This window comes from Scyliorhinus canicula, chromosome 25, assembly GCF_902713615.1.
Source record: "Scyliorhinus canicula chromosome 25, sScyCan1.1, whole genome shotgun sequence".
NCBI classification, from domain to species: Eukaryota; Metazoa; Chordata; class Chondrichthyes; order Carcharhiniformes; family Scyliorhinidae; genus Scyliorhinus; species Scyliorhinus canicula.
This window is the reverse complement of record NC_052170.1, coordinates 22,715,734-22,743,107: the sequence shown is the minus strand read 5'-3', so window position 1 is coordinate 22,743,107 and position 27,374 is coordinate 22,715,734. Positions and strand designations below refer to the sequence as shown.

The 27,374-nt window shown below is 45.9% G+C and overlaps 1 protein-coding gene across 1 annotated transcript in view; it reads left to right on the top strand.

The window, feature by feature from the left end:
• Positions 1 to 8,024: 8,024 nt before the first annotated feature.
• Positions 8,025 to 27,374, top strand: part of LOC119957250 (CD209 antigen-like protein C) — a 68,884-nt gene continuing 49,534 nt past the window's right edge. The window contains exons 1-2 of the mRNA XM_038785096.1: positions 8,025 to 8,142; positions 8,827 to 8,946. Of these exons, the coding sequence (XP_038641024.1) occupies positions 8,067 to 8,142; positions 8,827 to 8,946 (196 nt within the window). The 5' untranslated portion in view covers positions 8,025 to 8,066. The remainder of the gene's footprint in view (positions 8,143 to 8,826; positions 8,947 to 27,374) is intronic.

Sequence of the window (27,374 nt, the reverse complement as noted above, 5' to 3'; positions counted from 1 at the left end):
GCGATGTGCTGGAGATGACGGATCACCGCCAGTCCTCATCCAACGAGGAGGATGCAGAGGAGGGGGAGGATGGGCAGGGCATGGACCCAGGCAGACATGGGAGGCCACATGGTGTTTGCGCAGAGTCAACGCGCAACGGACGCTCTGATCAACTCCAGGATCACCAACTGGGGGAGGGGGGCGCTGGGCAGGGGGACAGACACTGCATCCTCCCTCCCTACCCGCCAGCCACCCCACTCACCTGCAACCCCCTCTGATACATCCCTCCCGTACGACGGGGTGAGGGCACCGGGTTGGCAGGTATCTGGGTTCTGGTCATGAGATGGAGTATGATGACAACCCGCTCTGCGATGAGCTCTGGTGCTCCACATCGTTTGACAAGGTCTGACTCCTGCCCACAGTAGCACTGTTCACCATCCACCTGGGTAATCTGTGCGTGCAAGCTGGCCATTCTTTCTCATGGTTCCATTGAATCCCTGGGTTGACGGTTGTGGGATGGTTGGTGCGGAGCACAGGCCACCCACAACGTCCGGCATTCTCCCCCCAACTTCCGCTCCGCATTTTAGTTTCACTTTCAGTTGGAGGGCTGCATTCAAACCAAGCAGATGTGTATTTATATCTCTCTCTGCAAACTAAAGAATGTCTCCCGATCACTTGATGATTTCAAAGTAATACCTGTTTCTGTGAGGAATGCAAACCTAATGTCTTTGTTAAAAAGAGTTTTTGGACTTATGGATGTTGTCAGGAAAGTTATAAAGGGTTTTCTAGAGAGTATTGTATTTGTGGGATTTATTTGTGTTGGTTGTTGATAAACTGTTCACTGTGTGTTTATAAAAATGTTAACTGGATTCATAGAATAAACATTGTTTTTCTTTAAAAATACTTTTAGATCTCTGTTGCATCACACCTGTGAAGTGGGCCCTTGTGCTCCCCATAACCAAAATCTATTAAAAGTTGTGGGTCAGGTAAACTCCATGATATACTTTGCTGTTCCCTAAACCCTGGCCTATAATAAAAGAGAAACGTACAGTTTGAGGTCAGTGAGCAAGAGTGCCATAGTCGAAGGCTTGGTGGGGATTTATTTAAATATGTCCAAGCATTACCAATGTTTGAGGAGAAGGATGTAGAAGCCTTTTTCATTTCATTTGAGAAGGTGGCTAAACAAATTAAATGGCCACATACATGTGGGTATTACTGATTCAAGCAAAGTTGGTACATCGGGCTAGTGAAGTGTATGCATCATTATCAGAGGAGGTATCTGGGACGTATGAGGTGAAAAAATCCAGCTTAGGTGCATATGAACTAGTGCCAGAAGCCTACAGACAAAGGTTTAGAAATTTAAAGAAAGAACCTGGTCAAACATACATAAAGTTCGAAAGGATCAAACAGATTAATTTTGATTGGTGGATAAGGGCTTTGAAAATAGACCAAACGTATGAAGCTCTTAGAGAAATGAAAGGTTTCAGATGTTTTTACTGTAATAAACTAGGCCATATAAAGTCACAGTTCTGGGGGTTGAAGAAAAGCACTGGGAAGGCTGATGTGGTAAAACAGGATAACCTAATGGTGTTTGTTAAAGTGGTAGTAATTTTGATAGGTGGATAAGGGCTTTGAAAATAGACTAAACGGATGAAGCTCTCAGAGAAATTATACTTTTGGAGGAGTTTAAAAATTCAATCCCTGATGTCGTGAGAACTCATGTGGAAGAGCACAGGGTTAAAACTGACAGGTGAGCAGCAGAAATGGCAGATGTGTGTGGGTGTGGTGTGTGGAATGCACTGCCAGCAGAGCTGGTGGAGTCAGAGTCATAAGGGACATTTAAGCAACTCTTGGACAGGCACATGGACAGGCACAATTGAAGGGGTGTAGGTTAGTTTGATCTTAGATTAGGATAAATGGTCGGCACAACACCGTGGACTGAAGGGCCTGTACTGTGCTGTACTGTTCTATATTCTATGATTATGAATTAGTTCATAAATCAAAGCTTGGTTTACGACATCAGTTTCAGCCGGTGAGGGATAGAAACTGGGGACATGAGAAATACTCAAGTGGTAAAGGTAAAGAGATCTGATGGGAGATAATATGGAGAGTGTACCTCAGATTAAAAAAGAAATCCAGGAGGGTGGAAGAGAATTGAAAAGTTTCAAATGTTTTCACTATCACAAACTAGGCCATGTAAAATCACAGTGTTGGTGGTTGAAGAAAAGCACTGGGAAGGCTGATGTGATAGAACAGGATAAATCAGTAGGGTTTGTTAAAGTCGTAAAGGAAAGCACAAGTGAAGCAAACGAGGTGCAAATGAATGTTAGAACATAGAACAGTACAGCACAGAACAGGCCCTTCGGCCCTCAATGTTGTGCCGAGCCATGATCACCCTACTCAAACCCACGTATCCACCCTATACCCGTAACCCAACAACCCCCCCTTAACCTTACTTTTTCTAGGACACTATGGGCAATTTAGCATGGCCAATCCACCTAACCCGCACATCTTTGGACTGTGGGAGGAAACCGGAGCACCCGGAGGAAACCCACGCACACAGGGGGAGGACGTGCAGACTCCACACAGACAGTGACCCAGCCGGGAATCGAACCTGGGACCCTGGAGCTGTGAAGCATTTATGCTAACCACCATGCTACCCTGCTGCCCCTTAATGTTCAGCCTGATCAAGCGGTGATTGATAAGAAGATGCCAGATCTCGTTTAAGAATTACTTGTGTGGGTAAAGTTTACTCATGTGTACCAGGAGGGGTCGATAAAGAAGTCAAAATTTTAAGAGATACGGGAGCTAGTCAATCTTTGATGGTAAGAGATGAGGAGTTATGTAGTTTGGGAGGAATATTGCCAGAAAAGATGGTAGTATGTGGAATTCAGGGTGAGAAGAGTAGTGTTCCATTATATAAGGTAAGGTTGGAAAGTCCAGTGAAGAGTGGTGAAGTGGTGGTAGGAGTATTAGAGAAACTATCTTGTCCAGGAATACAGTTTATTTTGGGTAATGATATAGCTGGATCGCAGGTGGGAGTGATGCCTACTGTGGTTGATAAGCAAGTGGAAAATCACAACTGAATTTTTGAAGGATGAAGGTCCTGGGATTTTTCCTGATTGTGTAGTAACAAGGTCGCAAAGTCACAGGTTAAGACAAGAGAAGAAATCAAAGAGTGAAGATAAAGTTGAAGTTCAATTATCAGAAACGATTTTTGATCAGATGGTTGGAAAAGAACAAGAACAGATGGAGGATGAGGCAGACATTTTTTGTACAGGAAAGTTGGCGGAGTTACAACAGAAGATATAGAGATAAGGCGGATGTATTAGAAAGCATACATGGAAAAAGAATCTGAGTGTATACCAGAATGTTATTACTTTAAAAATGATGTTTTTATGAGAAAATGGAGACCATTACAAATGCAGGCGGATGAAAAGGGCAGAGATTCACCAACTGGTATTGATGAAAGGAGGTGTTATGAGCAACACATGAGGTACCAATAGAAGGTAATTTGGGAGTCAGGAAAACTCAAGCTGAAATACAAAAATATTTTTATTGGCCTGGACTACATAAAGATGTAGTTAAATTTTGTTGATCCTGGGCAGCACGGTGGCACAGTGGATAGCAGTAGTCCACGGCGCCGTGGTCCCAGGTTCCATCCCAGCTCTGGGTCACTGTCCATGTGGAGTTTGCCCATTCTCCCCGTGTTTATGTGGGTTTCGCTGCCACAACCAAAAAGATGTGCAGGTGGATTGGCCACGCTAAATTGCCCCTTAATTGGAAAAATGAATTGGGCACACTAATTATGTAAAAAAAAAAGGTGTTCATCATGTCACACGTCAAGTGATAGGGAAACCTCAAGCAGTGATAAAACCAGTGCCCTTAATAACCATTCCAGCATTTGAGGAACCTTTTTCAAGGGTCGTAATTGATTGTGTGGGACCGAATCCTAAAACGAAAAGTGGGAAAGGAAAGCGCCTGAGAAGTCTGTTGAATAACCCCTGGAAGGAAGGTCACCCCAGCCAAATTCAACATAAAAAGTCAGAGGTCAGGTGAACAAGGGGCTGGTTTAGCACACTGGGCTAAATCGCTGGCTTTTAAAGCAGATCAAGCAGGCCAGCAGCACGATTCGATTCCCGTACCAGCCTCCCCGGAATGTGGCGACCAAGGGCTTTTCACAGTAGCTTCACTGGAGCCTACTTGTGACAATAAGTGATTTTCATTTCATTCCACAATACATTTTGGAGTTGTTAAACCCTGGCCCATAACAGTGCAGACCACCAAACAGTAGCTGTGATGTTGGGGATGGCATCAAGCAGGAAATTAGAGATGTGTGCAGTAAGGATTCAGCAGTTATTATGGGTGACTTCAATCTGCATATTGATTGGGCGAATCAAACTGGTAACAGTGTGATTGAGGAGGATTTCCTGGAATGTTTAAGGGATGGTTTTCTCGACCAATATGCCGAGGAACCAACTGGAGAGCAGGCCATCCTAGAATGAGTATAGTGCAATGAGAGAGGATTAATTAACAACGTTATGGTGCGAGATTCTTTAGTAGAGCGATTATAATATGGTAGAATTCTTCAAAAAGATGGAGAGTGACAGTTAAGTCTGGGACTGGGGTCCTGAACTTAAAAAAGCCAACTTTGATGGTATGAGACATGTATTCATTGGGGTAAGCTGGCAATGGGTACTTAAGGGGTTGACGGTGGATAGGGATTGAAGGCAGATTGGCAATGGCAGACATTTAAAGCACATATGGATGTACTTCATAGAATCATACAATTTTCAGTACAGAAGGAGGCCATTCGGCCCTTCGAGTCTGAACCGGCCCTTGGAAAGAGCATCCTACTTAAGCCCAGGCTTCCACACCATCCCCGTAACCCACCCAACCTTTTGGACACTAAGGGGCAATTTGGCGAGTCCAAACCATCTAGCCCAGGCATTTTCAAAGTCGGGGGTGCGACCTGCGGGTGGGTCGCGGGCGGGTGTCGGGGGGGGGGTTGCGGAGCCGTCCGTCGTGGAGCTCCCGATTGCGCAAATTCATGCGCACCGATGAGCGGGCAGGCATGCGCAGTGCGGCCACATTTTTCTTTATATGGTCGCAGCCTTTTTGAAGGCCGCTCGCATTGTTAAAAGCCGGCTGCAAAAAGTTCGGGGAGAATGATGTGATTGATTGCTTTCTGAACTTTGATGCTGATGAAGTGAAAGTCTTTTGCTCCAAGAATAATCAGGATCTGGGTGTCACATTTAAGATTGGGAAAAGACAGTCTCGCTGACAGAGCCTTACTTCCGCATGCTCTGTGCCACAATTGCGTTGTGGAGCTTGGACCAATGGAGACTCCATACTTCCGAAACCGGAAAGCTTCACCTTCGTCCAACAGGTTCCACTGGAGGAGCACGCACGAGGGCCAAATGGACCATTTCCTCCATTTTGTCAGCAGCAAACAAGGTAAGAGAAAATGGTGGGTTGCAAAGGTCAGCCGGCGTGGGCCGCGAAGGTCGGCTGGCGTGGGTCGCATAGGCCGACCCGCATGCGTCGCGAAGGTCGGCCCGTGGGCCGCGAAGGTTGGCCAGGTTGGGTCCCAAAGGTCCGTCGGTTGGTAAAAATGGGTCCCCGGAAAAGAAGTTTGAAAAACACTGACCTAACCCGCACATCTTTGGACTGTGGGGGTGGAAACTGGAGCACCCGGAGGAAACCCACGCAGATATGGGGAGAAAGTGCAAACTCCACACAGACAGTCACCTGAGGTCGGAATTGAACCCTGGTTCCTGGAACTGTGAGGCACCTGTGCTAACCACTGTGCCGCCATACTGCCCACATTTATCTATGTCTTCCCATTCGTCATCGGTGTTGTCGACTGCTTGGGAGTAAATTACCAGAGCCGCTCCAAGGACTTGTAACGGGACACCTCCAAGACCAGTTTTTCCAAGATTGGGACGGCGTCTTGTGTCTCTGGTTCAATCAACAGCTGATCATCGGTTGTATTAGCAGCTTCAATCTCTACATACGCCCTCTCCAAACAGGCCCGCACCTTCTGGGCGTCGTCTGTCAGCACCTCATCATTGCTTGCAGACCCTCAGAGCCATGCCGCTGGGGCTTCATGCTGCTGGAGAAGAGATGTCCAAGCAGCTCATAGTGTCCGTCATCCATCTCACCTTCCAGGTCATCACAATCTGCAACATCAGCGATAGCTTCAAGCAGACTTTCATAGTAATCGCCCTCGGATTCAGCATCATCGTCAGTCTTTTCACATGAAAAATATAGCTCCGCATACGGAGTTATTTGTTTTCGAAATAGAGCGGCTAGTTCAAAATCAGCCTTTTGTTTGGCCGACACAGTTTGGCTTAAAATTCCACCCTGTGGAACTTCAGAGGGACTGAAGACGTTGAAGAATGGTTTTGTCGCTGTTCTTGGAGTGCTCTTACCCCTGTACTTTGGTTTCGTTCAAAGTGTCCTCCAAAGCATGTCGACTCATGTGGTTGGCTGTCACTTTAGGGTCAAAGTCACAACGATCTGAGTATGGACGTGAAGGTTTCCGGAGCGTTCTTATTATCTTCATTCTTTGCCTCAACTTTGCTTTCCCCTTTGTCTGGTTTCTCGCTGCAATGGGATCGATGAAAAATCGTTCTTCCGTGTTTCTCTCCTCCACAGCATGCTCCGCTCGTGCATGGTCCATGGTGGAACGTGCAAAACATTGATTTGCCAACACGGCCCCACCTGGAGCAAACTTTTCCATAGGCCGGACATTGCCGTTTGGCATGTCCAGTGCCACATTTTTGGCACAAGATGGCGGCGGCGGCTTCTGTTGGCTGCTTAAAATGGCCGCCGCACTGAGACCGCGTTTCTTCATGATGTGCGTCACAGCACTAATGGCCCTGGCTCCTTTATTGTTCTTCTTCCATGTTGGCTCTAAACTATTTTGAGCAGAGTGCGCCTATTCTTTGTGCAGCAACCGGGTGCTCCGGTTTCCTCCCACAGTCCAAAGATGTACGGGTTAGGTGGATTGGCCATGATAAATTGCCCGTAGTGTCCTAAAAAATAAGGTTAATGGGGGTCCTTGGGTTACTGGTATAGGGTGGATCCGTGGGCTTAAGAACATAAGAACATAAGAACTAGGAGCAGGAGTAGGCCATCTGGCCCCTCGAGCCTGCTCCGCCATTCAATTAGATCATGGCTTGAGTAGGGTGATCATTGCTCGGCACAACATCGAGGGCCGAAGGGCCTGTTCTGTGCTGTACTGTTCTAAAAAAATCTCGCTTGCTTGACAAATCTTCACTGTCTTTTCCAGCACCAAATCTTCCTCCCGCAATTATATTGCCCGAAGCTGATCATCAAGTAGGCAACGAGAAACACGCCGCTAAACGCATCCAAAACAGGGCTCTGCTTTTATCCCGTTAAATTGTACCCTACTTCTTGATTCCCTGGATTTCCAGTGGAATGGGATTATGTACTCAATGGAATGGGAACAGACACTCGCAAGATGTTGAAAGATTGTGGAGGAACAGAATGACCTGGAGATTCAAATACAGAATTCTGTGACGATGTAAATACAGGTAAACTGAGCGGCAAGTATTTTCAGCAACTGATCATAGAAGGGAAATTAAAGCCACCAACAGCAGAAACACATTCAGTGGGGACTAGGGACAAGTCCATGTCATCGTCCAAAAGCAGAAGTGCTGGGCAGCACGGTGCCTCAGTGGGTTAGCACTGCTGCCTCGCGGTGCCGAGGTCCCAGGTTCGATCCCGGCTCTGGATCACTCTCCGTGTGGAGTTTGCACATTCTCCCCGTGTCTGCGTGGGTTTCGCCCCCACAACCCAATGATGTGCAGGCTAGGTGGATTGGCCATGCTAAATTGCCCCTGAATTGGAAAAAATGAATTGGGTACTCTAATTTAATTTTTAAAAAATTTTCGAAGAAAATTATTCTTTATTTAAAAAGCAGAAGTGCTAAATTATCTTGATCATCCTATAGCTTGCGGCTTTTCAGAGGCGTTAAATGTGCAGGAAGTTGAACTGCGAGAAGAAAGTTTCTTTTCTCCAGCTGCCTCTCAAGACAAGAAGCTCATCCAGCAGAGAACATGGAGCTGGATGATATATATGAAAATATCGATCGATCAAGAGGAGACAGGAAAAATCAGGAAAACGTGGAGTCAGGTACACACCAGTGATCCAGTCATTATTGTGCAGTTATTCAGTCCTTCTTAATTCACTGGAATTCACTCAAATTCAGCTGAATTACTTTCTCGTTGGTTGAGAAAAGGTTTTGTTGGTAAATTCCACTTTTGAATTAGTGATTTTAGACGAAACAGTGAGAGAATGTAATGGGGGCAGAAAGCCCCCTGTGACCATCCCTTTAACTAATGGTGAAATTAATAATAAACAGTGAGATAAAACAGAGGGCTGAGAAAACAAAACTGGGACCACCAATTTGATGATGTTATTGACTGAAATGTGTGAGGGGGATTTTGAAGTAAAGATGCTGGTGCAGAACGGTGAAATGTTGAGGAATTGATTAGGGGGAGGCGTATGATGAACAATCGTCTCTATTCCTTGTCTGATGCAGATTAAATCAGTAAAATATATTTAGTATATTCTTTTTGTAACGCTCCATAACTTGCCTCATTTCAGTTTCCTGTCCAGTTTCGATCTTGAAGCCGCTCTTATGGAATGTTTTTTAATCAAAAAAATGTTGTTCAACCGTGCAAAGTTTAAAAATGTCCAGTGTTGACAGCAGCACTTGCCTTCTCTCCAGCAGCAAATGCGGAAAGATTCTGAGTCTTTTGAACAAGACGGGTCCCTCTCCCCCTTTCAGTGATAACATTCTCGTACTCTTCACAGAACAAGGTGTCCGATCAGCAGACCCTGTCCGAGGAAAATGTCCACCTCTGGTCATCCCCATTCTCCTGGGTCTCTCCATCCTGCTGTCGGTGGTGATTCTAGGAACTGCAATTATACTGTGTAAGTTCTGCGAATTGTTTAAAACTTTGGAACATGGCGTTATGTATCCGGTAATGACAGTTCACAAAGTTAATTCAAAGATATACATAAATGAACATGCATTAATAATGCAGGAGTAATGCACCAATGGACAGCACAATGGTTAGCACTACTGCCTCACAGCGCCAGGGACCCGGGTTCAATTCTGGCCTTGGGTAACTGGCTGTGCGGAGTCTGCACGTTCTCCCCATGTCTGCGTGGGTTTCCTCCGGATGCTCCGGTTTCCTCCCACAGTCCAAAGATTAGCAGCTATGTGGTTTGGCCATGATAAAATTGCTCCTTCGTAGTCCAAAAGGATAGGTGGGGTTACTGAGTTACAGGGATAGGGTGGGGGCCTGACCATAGGTGGGGTGCTCCTTCAGTGCGTCAGTGCAAACATGATGGCTGTTTTTGAACACGCACCACTACTCTTAGAATTCCCCCTATACCAAAAAGGGCCGACATTCTAAATGGTGAACAGGGATTCTCACTCCCTGACTCCGATGCAGGCTTCGGTGGGTGCTATTCAGGTCAAACTATATTTTCAAGTTATCCCCCGGTATAACCCATACCTTCACCGAAGATTTTATCTACTTACCACTTAGTAGCATCGATGTCCTGGGTCCTGCATTGCTAAGTAAGTAAAGTAGACTTTAGGAATAACCACTTTTTCAGGTTAAGTTAAATTATTTTAGTATTATGTTTTTTCTTTTAAAAGCTGCAAACACTTTCTATACAGAAAAGTAAAAAGATTTTGCTTCTGGATCCTGCTGGTTGGTTGTAGGGACCTTCAGGCCCACCTTGACACTCAATCTTCTTTAAAGTCTGGTCTTCTTTAGATGTATTCGCTGGTTAGCTCTGTTGCTATGTCTTGTCGATCCCATGTACTGAGCTATAAGAGCTAACTCTGCTAGCTATCTCTAAGCTGACTCTGACTCCTGTTTAAATTCTAGTCTTCCTTAGATGTATAACTGTTTAAACTCGGCTGCTTGCCTTGTCTTTCCCATGGCCGTGCTGTGAGAGCTGAATATGCTTCTCTCCTCTCTCCTCTCTCCTAGTTCTCTGAGTTTTCTGAGTTCTGAACTGCTTCTGCTCCCTGGGTTTATATTCTCTTTCTAACAATTATTAAGTTTTTATTACCTTATTGTAAATTAACTTATTTCACTTTGATTGTTAAAAAGCATCTTTGATCTAAACATTGTAATACAACTAATTATTCATTTTGGGCATAACCTCACCTCTCAGATCTGATTACATTATCCTTTGTGATATTCAAAGTTCCTTTGCGATATTCAAAATGCTTTGGTTTCAATAGGTGTTTCTTTTAATGCCTGTGATGTGTATAGTATTATTTTTCCAATTGTCCCCAGCTCATAACTTTGCCTTTGATTTTTGACTTTAAATTATGTTTCTCATAGACAGGTTTTCTTCAATTTTCTTTTAATTTACTTGGTATTAGTAGAATTTCACACTTAGAATTGACACCAAATTCAACTGAACATCATCCTTCCTTTCCAGCTGTTTAACTAAGAGAGTTAATTTCAATGAAGGTGTGAAACCTTTGCTTTTAGCTGTATGCTAAAATTTCACTTGGTTATGACTTGAAAGACCTGCCTGCTTTAAACATTCGTCACTTAATTCAATTGAAACTCTCATCCATACCTTTCCAGATACATGAAATGAAAATCGCTTATTGTCACGAGTAGGCTTCAATGAAGTTACTGTGAAAAGCCCCTAGTCGCCACATTCCGGGGAGGCTGGTACGGGAATCGAACCATGCTGCTGGCCTGCTTGGTCTGCTTTAAAAGCCAGCGATTTAGCCCAATGAGCTAAATCAGCCCTTTCCTAAAATAGTTACTTTCAATGAAGGTGTGAGCCATTGATTTTAGCTTAAAAAAAGAATCCTGTGTGTTTGATAATCCTGCTTGAGAGAAAGAATTTGCATTTTATAATCCCGTCCTTTGCAGCTGCTATTAACCCTTTATGGGATCTTTCCCTGTATCCTCTCATGTTTCTCTTAGACCAGATATTGCCAGACTTCCATGTTTCAAATGAAACATTTTTCTGTATTTTCAACAACAGGGCCCAAATGACCTCCTTCTGCACTGTAGGGATTCCCTGACCAGCCTGGTCAGGGGCTCCCTGCCCCCCTCCCCTGATGATCAGCCATATTCCTTTTTGAGTCGGCTTCCGGCCCACGACAAGGCAGCCCTCCAGACCCTCCCTCGGATGTCCGTCATCACTCCCTTCCCAGCTGCGCCACACCAACCATTCCCATGTCAGCAACCCCGTCCCTCCATTACCAAACAACGAACCAACCCCATCCTCCCCAACCCCCCCCCACCCCACCCACTCCAGTAGCCCGCCCAACTAACACGGTGGCTCCCGCCCAATGCCTCTGACTTCCCCTCGCCCCTCCAGTTCCCCCCCCCCACACAATCGTCCCACAAACAACAAACAAAGAAAACAAATGCACACTGATCATCGTCGCTCCCCTGTCGAAACCCACACCGAACTACCCACCCCATACACTGTACAATGAAGACAAAGGTCTTGTCCAAAGTTCAATGCCCTCACACTCCTCCCAGTCCACGGTTCCTCATAAAGTACATTGTTTCCAATACCGAGTGAAAATAAAACTTCTGCTTCTGATGCAGGCAGTGCGGGCCGGACAGCGTTGGCGAGGGTGCTTCTGCTGGCCGCAGAAGTAACATCGGGGACCCCCGGGGTGCGCAGGTTGGCATGTGGCGCAGGCGTACTGGCTGGGTAAAGCCCCGGCTGGGGCAGCCATCTGTGGGGTCCACGAGGGATAGGAGGGGTGGGCTGTGCGGCCGGAGGGGTTTGCCTGAGCATTACGTGAGACGACCTTCATGAAGAGTGCTAGCTTTTTAGTCTCCGTCTGCAGTTTTGGCGGATGAGGTCCGACCCAATCCCCATTACAAACACATCGCGCATAAGAAGGTTGGAATGTTCAGTGGCCGTAACGGCCTGACAGTCACAGTCCCGGACGAGTGGGATTAGGGCCCGCCAGAAGTCTTCAATGGACTCACCAGTGAGTGGTGAGCACATGCCTGGCGAAGAGTGTATTCATTCTCTGTGCGCAGTTTTCTTTGAGGAGCGCATTGGCGTCTGCGCAGTCCTGGATCAGCGGAAACACGCTGGAGCTCAACCTTCTGTGCAGGACCCGTATCTTCTGAGCCTCCGTCGGAAGGGTGGTCGCTGAGTTGATATAGGCCTCGAAGCAAGCTAGCCACTGATTAAAGTCCTTTTTGGCGTCGCTTGATTGCAGATCCAGCTGCAGGCGATCTGGTTTGATTCGGAGGTCCATCTTTTAGAAAATCTTACTGCAATAAAATGATGCACGATCAATTGTACAAAGACTAAGGTTGGATAAAACTGTGGCTTTATTGCAGTAAGATGTGTGGCCTCCCACAGCAGCTGGCAAAATGGCTGCTGAATAGAGGACACGCATATTTATACTCCTCCTACTGGGCGGAGCCAGCAGGCAGGGGCTGCCGGCGAACCTGTAGACCTTGCATCACCTAATACATGTGTAACAGTGGTTTACCACAAGAATATAGATAGATTGGAGAGTTGGGCAGAGAAATGGCAGATGGAGTTCAATCCAGGCAAATGCGAGGTGATGCATTTTGGAAGATCCAATTCAAGAGCGAACTATATGGTGAATGAAAAAGCCCTGGGGAAAATTGATGTACAGAGATATCTGGGTGTTCAGGTTCATTGTACCCTGAAGGTGGCTGCGCAGGTCGATAGAGTGGTCAAGAAGGCATACAGCATGCTTGCCTTCATCAGACGGGGTATTGAGTACAAGAGTCGGCAGGTCATGTTACAGTTGTATAGGACTTTGATTCGGCCTCATTCTGTGGATAGTCCATATCTAGTAAAGAATTTAAGTAACTCCTCCACAATCCGTTTAGCTGTAATATTACATACTGGAATGGCCTCTGGAAACCTAGTAGACACATCCATTATCGTCAAAAGATATTGATTCCACTTTTTGTTTTAGGAAGTGGTCCTACACAATCAATTAGGACCCTCTTAAAAGGTTCCTCAAATGCTGGAATGGGTATTAAGGGCGCTGGTTTTATCACTGCTGGAGGTTTCCCTATCACTTGACATGTGTGCCATGATTGACAAAATTTAATTACATCCAGGCCAATAAAAATGTGTCTGGATTTTAGCTTAAGTTTTCCTGATTCCTAAATGACCTCCCACTGGTACCTCATGTGCAACTCGCAACACCTCCTTTCTATACCCTACCGGCAATACTATTGATGAACTTCTGCCCACTTTTCATCCACCTGCATATGTAAAGGTCTCCATTTTCTCATCAAGACATCACTTTTACAGTATATTATCAGATTCCTCTTCCAACCTTACCTTATATAATGGAACACTACTCCTCTCACCCTGAATTCCACATATCACCTCCTTTTCTGCCAACATTCTTCCCAAACTACATAATTGCTCATCTCTTACCATTAAAGATTGACTAGCCCCTGTATCTCTTAAAATTGTGACTTCTTTACCTGCTCCTCCTGATACACATGAGTAAACTTTACCCACACAAGTTAATTCTTTAAAGACATCTGGCACCTCCTTAACAATTACTTCTTGAAGAGGCTGTACAATCGTTTGCACCTCCTTCACTTCCCTTGGGCTTTCCTTTACCACTTGAACAAATCCCACTGTCTTTATCCTGTTTTACCAAATCAGCTATCCCAGTGCTTTTCTTCAATCATCAACACTGTGACTTTACATGGCCTACTTTATTACAGTGAAAACATTTGAAACTTTTCATTTCTTTTCTACCCTCCTGGATTTTTTTAAAATCTGAGGTACATTCTCTTTATTGTTTCCCATCAGATCACCTTTACCTTTACCACTTGAGTATTTCTCATGTCTCCAGTTTCTATCCCTCACAGGCTGAAACTGATGTTGGAAACCAATCTTTGATTTATGAACTAATTCATAATCATCTGCCATTTCTGCTGCTACCTCGCAGTTTTAACCCTCTGTTCTTCCACATCAGTTCTCACTACATTAGGAATTGAATTTTTAAACTCCTCCAAAAGTATAATTTCTCTGAAAGCTTCACACGTTTGATCTATTTTTGAAGCCCTTATCTACCTTTCAAAATTACTCTGTTTGAGCCTTTCAAACTCCATGTATGTTTGACCAAATTCTTTCCTTAAATTTCTAAACCTTTGTCTGTAAGCTTCAGGCACTAGCTCATATGCACTTAAGATCGATTTCTTCACCTCTTCGTACGTCCCAGATACCTCCTCCGGTAGTGATGCAAACATTTCACAAGCTCTACTTACGAGCTTCGTTTGAAGCAGTAACACCCACATGTCCTGTGGCCATTTCATTTGTTTAGCTACCTTCTCAAATGAAATGAAAAAGGCTTCCACTTCCTTCTCGTCAAACTTTAGCAATGCTTGGACATAGTTAAATAGATTCCCACCAAGCCTTCGACACTGACGCTCCTTCTCACTATCCTCATCACTGTCATTCAACTGTACGTTTCCCTTAATGTCTGCCAGTTTTAATTGACTTTCATGTTTTATGGCCAGTTTCTGAAGTTCAAACACCCTCTCTTTATCTTTTTCCCTGATCTGTATCTCCCTTTCTTTTTCTTTTTGTTTTGCTAGAGCTATTCTTTCTTTTCTCCTTTCTTCTCTCTCCTTTTCCTTTTCCTTTCTCTCTCTCTCTCACTCTCTCTCTCTTTCCTTTTTCCTTTTTCTCTCTCTCTTTCATATTCAAGCCACTTTAATTCTTTCTCATGTTCCATTTGTTTAATTTGCAACTGGAGTTTTGCCATTTCCAATGAGTCAGACTCTATCTCAGGCACCTTTAAATGCTTAACCACCCCCATAATTACCTCATCTTTTCGCATTTTGGCAGGTAATGTTAACTGCAATGTTTTTGCCAAATCTAACAGTCTGCGTTTCGTCTCTGTCCATAAGGTACTGTGTGTGACATTCTCCATCCCCAAAAACTTCTGAGCCTCTGAAAGTGCCATTATCCACAATACGCTTAAATTAAAATACCACACCGGAAAAGCAACAACCCTTCACTGTCTTTAAGCTCACAAAAGCCAATCCAATAGATCGACTTTGATCCCGGACGAGCCCCCAATTGTTCTGGGAGTGGCAGTTTCAGAACCCCGAAATGTATCATGGAGTTCAACAAACCTCCCCCTTTAATGTATTGTTGCTTTTGTAGCACACGGCTTGGTCTCCAGGTGTGGTATTACAATTACGGACACGTGGGTTTTTAAACACAAAATAATGCTTATTCTATGAATTCAACTTAACCTTTTTAAATAAACATTGGATCCCTTAACACCCCTTATTTCAAAGATAACCCCAAAAATAATACAACACTAAATAATCCCTCAAAATGTTTCTTCAAACCTCCAAAGACTTAACACCTTTAAACAGAAACACATCAGGTTAAAGACATTCCTATTACGAGTTTAAATCACCCAAATGATTCAGAGATATTCTTTCCTGGCAGAGATCACAGCAGATCCAGCTCACTGCAAACACAGACACACCCAAGCTCTTTTTCTCAAAACTGAAACCAAAAGCCCGAAAAAAGCAGAAGTGAGCTCAACTCAGCTATCTGACCTCTGACATCACTTCAGTCATATGAGCTGCTCCATTTCTTCAAGGTACATTGCTGAAACATCCATTTCTTAAAGGTACTCTTACATGACACTTACCTGAGAAAGGACGTATTGGCGCTAGAGGGTGTGCAGAGGAGATTCACAAGGTTAATCCCGGAGCTGAAGGGGTTGGATTACGAGGAGAGATTGAGTAGATTGGGACTGTACTCATTGGAATTTAGAAGGACGAGGAACGTTTAAAATTATGAAGGGAATAGATAGGATAGATGCGGGCTGGTTGTTTCCACTGGCGGGTGACAGCAGAACTAGGGGGCATAGCCTCAAAATAAGGGGAAGTAGATTTAGGACTGAGCTTCGGAGGAACTTCTTCACCCAAAGGGTTGTGAATCTATGGAATTCCTTGCCCAGTGAAGCAGTTGAGGCTCCTTCATTAAATGTTTTTAAGATAAAGATAGATAGTTTTTTGAAGAATAAATGGATTAAAGGTTATGGTGTTCGGGCCAGAAAGTGGAGCTGAGTCCACAGAAGGTCAGCCATGATCTCATTGAATGGCGGAGCAGGCTCGAGGGGCTAGATGGCCTACTCCTGCTCCTAGTTCTTATGTTCTTATTAATATAATAACATTGTGCTAGAACTGAGAGTGTTGGGAAAATAAGCCATTACTGTTGAGAGGGAAATCAAAAACCAAAGGCACTTTTCTGTTGGATGGATGGCGAGGGGAGAAATCAAGGCTCTTTTAAATTGAACTCCCTCCTGTCCACAACACCATGCCACCATCAGCAAACATCACTTCTGATCTTATGATGAAGGCGGTAATTATTGAAGCAACTGGAGATAGTTGGGCCTTAACAATATGCTAATGTACTCCAGCAGCAATATGCTGGATCTCTTGATTTGACTCCAGCTGCTGGAAAAGTTCTTCTTTTCAGATATCTTGGTGCCACACTCTGTCTTGAAGTCAAAATCAGTCACTCAGTGACCTCAGTTCTGGAATTCAGCATTATGTCACTGAGGTAGAAATCCAGACCCAGGATAAGGCTCCGGGCACCCCAGTTCAAATCCCACCACCACAGATGGTGAAATTTGAATTCAATAAAAATAAAGTATGAAAAGTCCAATGATGATCATGAAACCATTTCTTCTCGATTGTCGTAAAAACCCATCTGGTTCACCCATGTCCTTTAGGGGAGGAAATCTGCCGTCCTTACCGGGTCTGGCCTACATGTGACTCCAGACCCACAGCAAATATGGTTGACTCTTCGGTGCCTTCTGGATTGGTGTCAATTCATGGGCAGTGGCCTGAGTTTCAAGACAATTAGGGATAAACAATACACGCTGGCCCAGCCAGCGATACCCACATCTCGTGAATGATTTAAAAAAATAATGTGTCCATTGGGACTAAGGTCATCATCTGGAGCTGAGTGTTCTTGATGAAGCTTGAGCTGAAGTGGTCAGGTTATTAGTTGATGGTTCCATCAATTTAATCGACTTACTTCAGAGCCAGCCTGTTACCCGTTGATGAACTCTTAGTGAACTCAGGCTGACTCTGGACAAGGGTATTTATACAGCTGCACTAGGGGGAGGAGTCATGGGCGGAGCCAAGGGTGGAGCCCAGTACAAGTTCCTGAGTACTCCCAGAGCTACTCCCCCTAGTGGTAGGATAGCGCTACTGCGCTTACAAAGACAGTGTGAATTATCATACATACATATATTACATGCACCACATTAGTCAGCAAATGATGTTTGATAACACTGTTGTTGACACTTTGCATCATTTTGCTGATGATCTGCAAGGTGGCACTTGACCTAATTGGATTTATTTTTAATAATCTTTATTATTGTTACAAGTAGGCTTGCATTAAGCACTGTTCTGGTAAACTGAGGGAGAATTCGGAATGTTCAATTCACCTTCAATTTACTTTCTGGGTAAAAACGTTTTTACTCGGGGCGGCACTGAGGTGCAGTGGTTAGCACTGATGCCTCACAGCACTGAGGAACCGGGTTCGAATCCCGGCTCTGGGTCACTGTCAGTGTAGAGTTTGCTCATTCTCCCTGTGTCTGCGTGGGTCTCATGCTCACAACCCCACAACCAATCCAGAAGGCACCGAAGAGTCAACCATATTTGCTGTGGGTCTGGAGTCACATGAAGGCCAGGCCGGGTAAGGATGGCAGATTTTCTTCGCTAAAGGACAAGCACGCGTTTGGGACTTGTGGAAGGAAACCGGAGCACCCGGAGGAAACCCACACAGACACATGGAGACTTAGCTCTTTAGAATAGGACGTTGATGCATATATGCCAGTGTTTTAGCTGCACTGAAAGAGACTGGCTAGATGCCTTGCAAGTTCTGGAGAACAAGTCTTCAGCTATACACTTGCTATATTGTCAATGCCTATTTCCTTTGTTATATCGTCTACATTCAGCTGTTTTCTAATATTACATGGAGTGAATTGAAGACTGGCATCTGTCATGGTGGTGACTTTGGGAGGGGGCATAAGTTTGAGACGAGGGGCAAGAGGTTTAGTGAGAACGTGAGGAAAAACTTTTTTTTTTGAATAAATTCAGAGTACCCAATGATTTTTTTCCAATAAAGGGACAGTTTAGCGTGGCCAATCCACCTAGCCTGCACATCTTTGGGTTGTGGGCATGAGACCCACGCAGACACGGGGAGAATGGGCAAACTCTACACTGACAGTGACCCAGAGCCGGGATTCGAACCCGGTTCCTCAGTGCTGTGAGGCATCAGTGCTAACCACTGCACCTCAGTGCCGCCCCGAGTAAAAACGTTTTTACCTAGAAGGTAAAATGCACTGCCTGGGAGGGTGGTAGAGGCGGGTTGCCTCAGGGGCTGGTTTAGCTCACTGGGCTAAATCGTTGGCTTTTAAAGCAGACCAAGCAGGCCAGCAGCACGGTTCGATTCCCGTACCAGCCTCCCCGGACAGGCGCCGGAATGTGGCGACTAGGGGCTTTTCATAGTAACTTCAGTGAAGCCTACTCGTGACAATAAGCGATTTTCATTTTTCATTTTTTCATATCCTTTAAAAAGTACCTGGATAAGTGCTTGGCACACCATTACATTCAAGGCTATGGGCCAAGTGCTGATAAATGGGATTAAGTAGGTGGGTCAAGTGTTTTTTGCATGTCGGTGCAGACTCGATGGGCCATCGGACCTCTCCTGCACTGTGCGATCCTGTGATTCTGTATAAATTAAGAATGAAAGTGGACCCACATCTACTCTGCAGGTCACCACTTCAACCCTTCTTCAACCCTTAGGTAACATCCATTAGCCCAAACCCCTTCAGCAACAGATTTTCTCTCCTAATTGTTGGAGTGGAAGTTTGGGAAATTGGGTGCTTTTCCCAGCCTTGCTGTGTGGCGGCATGATAGCACGGTGTTTATCACTGTTGCTTCACAGCACCGGGGACCTGGGTTCGATTCGCGGCTTGGGTCACTGTCTGTGGAGTCTGCTCGTTCTCCCCGCGCCTGCGTGGGTTTCCTCCGGGTGCTCCGGTTTCCTCCCATAAGTCCCGAAAGCTGCGCTTGTTTGGTGAATTAGGCATTCTGAATTCTCCCTCTGTGTACCCGAACAGGAGCCGGATTGCGATGACTGGGGGATTTTCACAGTAACTTCATTGCAGTGTTAATGTCAGCCTACTTGTGACACTGATAAAAGATTATTATTTTCCAATGTGGTCTATCTGGAAGGTGGTGACTTGTACCAATCCAGGGTGAAGGGAAATTGAGCGTGGGGGTGGGGGATACAAATGTGAACCTTATCGTGTGATTTTGCTCCATGAGGGACAGGGGAGGCAAATCCAATCTCCACTAATGTTCTGGAACAAATCTTGCTTCCATTTTAGTTTCACAGATATTCAGTGAAATGAAGACGATTGACGCAAATTTCAAAAAGGAGCTTTCCCAGGTGACTAGTAATGGTGAGTGTGAAATTCCAACGACATTATTATATTATTATTTTCCAATGTGGTCTATCTGGAAGGTAGTGACTTGCACCAATCCAGCAGATTCTGGTGAAGGGAAATTGAGCGTGGGGGTGGGGGATACAAATGTGAACCTTATCGTGTAATTATGCTCCATGAGGGACAGGAAAAGCAAATCCAATCTTGACAAAGAGAACATGGAACATAGAACGTTGAACAGTACAGCGCAGAACAGGCCCTTCGGCCCTCAAAGTTGTGCCGAGCCTTGTCCGAAACCAAGATCAAGCTATCCCACTCCCTGTCATTCTGGTGTGCTCCATGTGCCTATCCAATAACCGCTTGAAAGTTCCTAAAGTGTCCGACTCCATTATCACAGCAGGCAGTCCATTCCACAACCTAACCACTCTCTGAGTAAAGAACCTACCTCGACATCCCTCCTATATCTCCCACCCCGAACTTTATAGTTATGCCCCCTTGTAACAGCTTCATCCACCTGAGGAAATAGTCTCTGATCTATCCCCCTCATCATCTTATAAACCTCTATTAAGTCGTCTCTCATCCTCCTCTGCTCCAAAGAGAAAAGCCCGACCTCCCTCAACCTTTCCTCATAAGGCCTATCCTCCAAACCAGGCAGCATCCTGGTAAATCTCCTTTGCACCCTTTCCAATGCTTCCACATCCTTCCTATAGTGCGAACATCTATCTCCTCCAGCCTACCCGCCTGTATCACACTCTCATCCTCAAAAACATGGCCCCTCTCCTTGGTGAACACTGAAGAAAAGTATTCATTCAACGCCTCTCCTATTTCTCCTGACTCCATGCACAATTTACGACTACTGTCGTTGACCGGCCCTAACCTCACCCTGGTCATTCTTTTATTTCTCACATAAGAGTAAAATGCCTTGGGGTTTTCCTTGATCCGACCCGCCAATAACTTCTCATGCCCCCTCCTAGCTCTCCTAAGCCCTTTTTTCAGATCATCCTTGCTACGTTGTAACCCTCAAGCGACCCAACTGAACCTTGTTTTCTCATCCTTACATATGCTTCCTTTTTCCTCTTGACAAGACATTCAACTTCTTTTGTGAACCATGGTTCCCTCACACGGCCATTTCCTCCCTGCCTGACAGGGACATACCTATCAAAGACACACAGTATTTGTTCCTTGAACAAGCTCAACTTTTCAATTGTGCCTTTCCCTGACAGTTTCTGTCCCCATCTTATGCTCCCTATTTCTTGCCTAATCGCATCATAATTACCCCTCCCCCAATTATAAACCTTGCCCTGCCTTATGGCCCTATCCTTCTCCATTGCAATTGTGATACATTGCAATAGTGAAAGATACCGAATTGTGGTCACAATCTCCAAGTGCTCTCCCACAAACAAATCTAACACTTGGCCCGGTTCATTACCCTGTACCAAATCCAATGTGGCCCCACCTCTTGTCGGCCTATCCACATATCGTGTCCCTCCTGCACACACTGTACAAAAATTGCCCCATACGACTGTTCGACCTATAGAGGTTCCAATCAATAGTCGGAATGTTCTGGAACAAATCTTGGTTCCATTTTAGTTTCACAGATGTACAATGAAATGAAGACGATTGACGCAAATTTCAAAAAGGAGCTTTCCCAGGTGACTAGTAATGGTGAGTGTGAAATTCAAAACTGACATTATTATATTATTATTATCTAGATCTTTGTGTCTTCAATTCAGAGTTCTCGAGTTTTGAAGATGGTTTGTTGGTTCTCTCGGCACTCAACCTGCAACCATCTTGAATACTTCAAACTTACTTAGTGGATTTAGAGGAAATTGGGAAATGTTCAGCCTGGAGTTCAGTTACTAGTGGTGTACCACAAGGATCTGTTTTGGGGCCACTGCTGTTTGTCATTTTTATAAATGACCTGGAGGAGGACGCAGAAGGATGGGTGAGTAAATTTGCAGATGACACTAAAGTCGGTGGAGTTGTGGACAGTGCAGAAGGATGTTATAGGATACAGAGGGACATAGATAAGCTGCAGAGCTGGGCTGAGAAGTGGCAAATGGAGTTTAATGCAGAAATGTGTGAGGTGATTCATTTTGGAAGGAGTAACAGGAATACAGAGTACTGGGCTAATGGTAAGTTTCTTCATAGTGTGGATGAGCAGAGAGATCTCGGTGTCCATGTGCATAGATCCCTGAAAGTTGCCACCCAGGTTGATATCGTTGTTAAGAAGGCGTACAGTGTGTTAGCTTTTATTGGATTGAGTTTCATAGAACACAGAATATAGAAGAATACAGCACAGAACAGGCCCTTCGGCCCACGATGTTGTGCCGAACCTTTGTCCTAGATTAATCATAGATTATCATAGAATTTACAGTGCAGAAGGAGGCCATTCGGCCCATCGAGTCTGCACCGGCTCTTGGATAGAGCACCCTACCCAAGGTCAACACCTCCACCCTATCACCATAACCCAGTAACTGCACCCAACACTAAGGGCAATTTTGGACATTAAGGGAAATTTATCATGACCAATCCACCTAACCTGCAAATCTTTGGACTGTGAGAGGAAACAAGAGCACCTGGAGGAAACCCACAGACACACACACACGGGGAGGATGTGCAGACTCCGCACAGACAGTGACCCAAGCCGGAATCGGACACAGGACCCTGGAGCTGTAAAGCAATTGTGCTATCCACAATGCTACCCTGCTGCCCTTAAGAACAAATTAATCTACACTCCATTATTCTACCGTAATCCATGTACCTATCCAATAGCCGCTTGTAGGTCCCTAATGTTTCTGACTCAACTACTTCCACAGGCAGTGCATTCCGTGCCCCCACTACTCTCTGGGTAAGAACCTACCTCTGACATCCCCCCTATATCTTCCACCATTAACCTTAAATTTATGTCCCCTTGTAATGGTTTGTTCCACCCGGGGAAAAAGTCTCTGACTGTCTACTCTATCTATTCCCCTGATCATCTTATAAACCTCTATCAAGTCACCCCTCATCCTTCTCCGTTCTAATGAGAAAAGGCCTAGCACCCTCAACCTTTCCTCGTGAGACCTACTCTCCATTCCAGGCAACATCCTGGTAAATCTCCTTTGCACCTTTTCCAAAGCTTCCACATCCTTCCTAAAATGAGGCGACCAGAACTGCACACAGAACTCCAAATGTGGCCTGACCAAGGTTTTGTACAGCTGCATCATCACCTCATGGCTCTTAAGTTCAATCCCTCTGCTAATGAACGCTAGCACACCATAGGCCTTCTTCACAGCTCTATCCACTTGAGTGGCAACTTTCAAAGATCTATGAACATAGACCCCAAGATCTCTCTGCTCCTCCACATTGCCAAGAACCCTACCGTTAACCCTGTATTCCGCATTCATATTTGTCCTTCCAAAATGGACAACCTCACACTTGTCAGGGTTAAACTCCATCTGCCACTTCTCAGCCCACCTCTGCATCCTATCTATGTCTCTTTGAAGCCGACAACAGCCCTCCTCACTATCCACAACTCCACCAATCTTCGTATCATCTGCAAATTTACTGACCCACCCTTCAACTCCCTCATCCAAGTCATTAATGAAAATCACAAACAGCAGAGGACCCAGAACTGATCCCTGCGGTACGCCACTGGTAACTGGGCTCTAGGCTGAGTATTTGCCATCCACCACCACTCTCTGACTTCTATTGGTTAGCTAGTTCGTTATCCAACTGCCCAAATTTCCCACTGTCCCATGCCTCCTTACTTTCTGCATATGCCTCATGGATGATGGGAATGAGGGACGAGGAACTTATTCTTCTGCCAGGGCTGTCTCTGGTGTAGGCTCCCTGCCTTTAAGATGGTCCACATCTTTGCACACAGCCTTCGCGTACCAGCCTCCCCGAACAGGTGCCGGAATGTGGCGACTAGGAGCTTTTCACAGTAATTTCATTTGAAGCCTACTTGTGACAATCAGCGATTTTCATTTCACAGCTTTTTCTCTGGTTTTAACTGCATAAGAGGCTGGTCCTGTCTCACTGGGTCCCGCCCCCCCCCCCCCCCCCCCCCCAAGTCCCGGATGTGTACAGCGTCCCTTGGCTTGAACCCTCTGTCCTGCTTCCAGTGAGCATGATGCCTCTCCTGGAGCTCGTGTTGCTTGAATGTTTGTGGAAGGGGGATCAATCAAGCGGGGCTGCTTTGTCCTGGATGGTGTTGAGCGAATTGTGCGTTGGTGAAGCTGCACTCATCCAGGCAAGTGGCGAATATTCCCTTACACACCTGACTTGTGCCGTGTAGATGGTTGGCAGGCATCGGGGGGGGGTTGCGGCATCGGGGGGGGGTTGCGGCATCGGGGGGGGTTGCGGCATCGGGGGGGTTGCGGCATCGGGGGGGTTGCGGCATCGGGGGGGGGTTGCGGCATCGGGGGGGGTTTGGGGGCAGCGGCGTGCAGAGAGGGGGGGCGACGGATGCCCGGGGCCAACGCACCGTTGCCCCCCCCTCTGCACGCCGCTGCCCCCTACCCCAACCACCCCCCCTCACCACCCCTACCTCCCTCCAATGCCCCTACCCCCCTCCCCACCACCCCTACCCCCCTCCCCACCACCCCTACCCCCTCCCCACCACCCCTACCCCTCTCCCCACCACCCCTACCCCACTCCAACGCCGCCCCCCCATCTCTCGCAATGCCGCAACCCCCCACCCTCAACGCTGCAACCCCCCCTCATCGCTGCAACCCCCCCGCCTCTCAACGCCGGGTCCCCCCTTCTCAATGCCGGGACCCCTCCCTCAACGCCGGTACCCACACCCCGTCCCCCTCCCTCTGAAGGCCGGTACCCACACCCCCCCCTCCCTCTGAAGGCCGGTACCCACACACCCCCCCTCTCTCCTCCTCCCCCCCTTCCTTCCTCCTCCCCCCCCTTCCTTCCTCCTCCCCCCTTCCTTCCTCCTCCCCCCTTCCTTCCTCCTCCCCTTTCCTTCCTCCTCCCCCCCTTCTTTCCTCCGTTAGTGGGGGGGGGGGATGCGGCGTTGGAGGGGGGTAGGGGTGGTGAAGGGGGTAGGGGTGGTGAGGGAAGGGGGTTGAGGTAGGGGCAGCTGCGTGCAGAGGGCGGCGACGGTGCATTGGCCCCGGGCATCCGTCGCCCCCCTCCTCTGCATGCCGCTGCCCCTACCCCAACCCCCCTCACCACCCCTACCCCCTTTACCACCCCTACCCCCCTCCAACACCGCCCCCCCTCCAACGCCGCCCCCCCCTCTCTCAACTCAACACCGCAACCCCCCCTCAACTCAATGCCGCAAAACCCCCCCTCTCAACTCAATGCCGCAAACCCCCCCCCCCTCTCAACTCAACGCCGCAAACCCCCCCCCCCTCCTCTCAACTCAACGCCACGCCGCAAACCCCCCCCCTCCTCTCAACTCAACGCCGCAAACCCCCCAATGCCGGGTCTGTCTCTCTCCTCCTCCTCCCCCCCCCCACCCCAAATGCCGGTCTGTCTCTCTCCTCCTCCTCCCCCCCCAATGCCGGTCTGTCTCTCTCTTACCATTAAAGATTGACTAGCCCCTGTATCTCTTAAAATTGTGACTTCTTTACCTGCTCCTCCTGATACACATGAGTAAACTTTACCCACACAAGTTAATTCTTTAAAGACATCTGGCACCTCCTTAACAATTACTTCTTGAAGATGCTGTACAATCGTTTGCACATCCTTCACTTCCCTTGGGCTTTCCTTTACCACTCGAACAAATCCCACTGTCTTTATCCTGTTTTACCAAATCAGCTATCCCAGTGCGTTTCTTCAACCACCAACACTGTGACTTTACATGGCCTAGTTTATTACAGTGAAAACATTTGAAACTTTTCATTTCTTTTCTACCCTCCTGGATTTTTAAAAAATCTGAGGTACATTCTCTTTATTGTCTCCCATCAGATCACCTTTACCTTGACCACTTGAGTATTTCTCATGTCTCCAGTTTCTATCCCTCACAGGCTGAAACTGATGTTGGAAACCAATCTTTGATTTATGAACTAATTCATAATCATCTGCCATTTCTGCTGCTACCTCGCAGTTTTAACCCTCTGTTCTTCCGCATGAGTTCTCATTACATCAGGAATTGAATTTTTAAACTCCTCCAAAAGTATAATTTCTCTGAAAGCTTCACACGTTTGATCTATTTTCAAAGCCCTTATCTACCTTTCAAAATTACTCTGTTTGAGCCTTTCAAACTCCATGTATGTTTGACCAAATTCTTTCCTTAAATTTCTAAACCTTTGTCTGTAAGCTTCAGGCACTAGCTCATATGCACTTAAGATCGATTTCTTCACCTCTTCGTACGTCCTAGATACCTCCTCCGGTAGTGATGCAAACATTTCACAAGCTCTACTTACGAGCTTCGTTTGAAGCAGTAACACCCACATGTCCTGTGGCCATTTCATTTGTTTAGCTACCTTCTCAAATGAAATGAAAAAGGCTTCCACTTCCTTCTCGTCAAACTTTAGCAATGCTTGGACATAGTTAAATAGATTCCCACCAAGCCTTCGACACTGACGCTCCTTCTCACTATCCTCATCACTATCATCCAACTAAAAGTTTCCCTTAATGTCTGCCAGTTTTAATTGACTTTCATGTTTTATGGCCAGTTTCTGAAGTTCAAACACCCTCTCTTTATCTTTTTCCCTGATCTGTATCTCCCTTTCTTTTTCTTTTTGTTTTGCTAGAGCTATTCTTTCTTTTCTCCTTTCTTCTCTCTCCTTTTCCTTTTCCTTTCTCTCTCTCTCTCTCACTCTCTCTCTCTTTCCTTTTTCCTTTTTCTCTCTCTCTTTCATATTCAAGCCACTTTAATTCTTTCTCATGTTCCATTTGTTTAATTTGCAACTGGATTTTTGCCATTTCCAATGAGTCAGGCACTATCTCAGGCACCTTTAAATGCTTAACCACCCCCATAATTACCTCAACTTTTCGCATTTTGGCAGGTAATGTTAACTGCAATGTTTTTGCCAAATCTAACAGTCTGCTTTTAGTCTCTGTCCGTCAGGTACTGTGTGTGACATTCACCATCCCCAAAAACTTCTGAGCCTCTGAAAGTGCCATTATCCAAAATACACTTAAACTAAAATACCACACCGGAAAAGCAACAACCCTTCACTGTCTTTAAGCTCACAAAAGCCAATCCAATAGACAGACTTTTATCCCGGACGAGCCCCCAATTGTTCTGGGAGTGGCAGTTTCAGAACCCCGAAATGTATCATGGAGTTCAACCAATCTCTCCCTTTAATGTATTGTTGCTTTTGTAGCACACGGCTTGGTCTCCAGGTGTGGTATTCCAATTATGGACACGTGGGTTTTTAAACACAAAACAATGTTTATTCTATGAATTCAACTTAACCTTTTAAAATAAACATTGGATCCCTTAACACCCCTTATTTCAAAGATAACCCCCAAAATAATACAACACTAAATAATCCCTCAAAATGTTCCTTCAAACCTCCAAAGACTTAACACCTTTAAACAGAAACACATCAGGTTAAAGACATTCCTATTACGAGTTTAAATCACCCAAATGATTCAGAGATATTCTTTCCTGGCAGAGATCACAGCAGATCCAGCTCACTGCAAACACAGACACACCCAAGCTCTTTTTCTCAAAACTGAAACCAAAAGCCCGAAAAAAGCAGAAGTGAGCTCAACTCAGCTATCTGACCTCTGACATCACTTCAGTCATGTGAGCTACTCCATTTCTTAAAGGTACATTGCTGAAACATCCATTTCTTAAAGGTACTCTTACATGACACTTACCTGAGAAAGGACGCTAGAGGCTGTGCAGAGGAGATTCACAAGGTTATTCCCGGAGCTGAAGGGG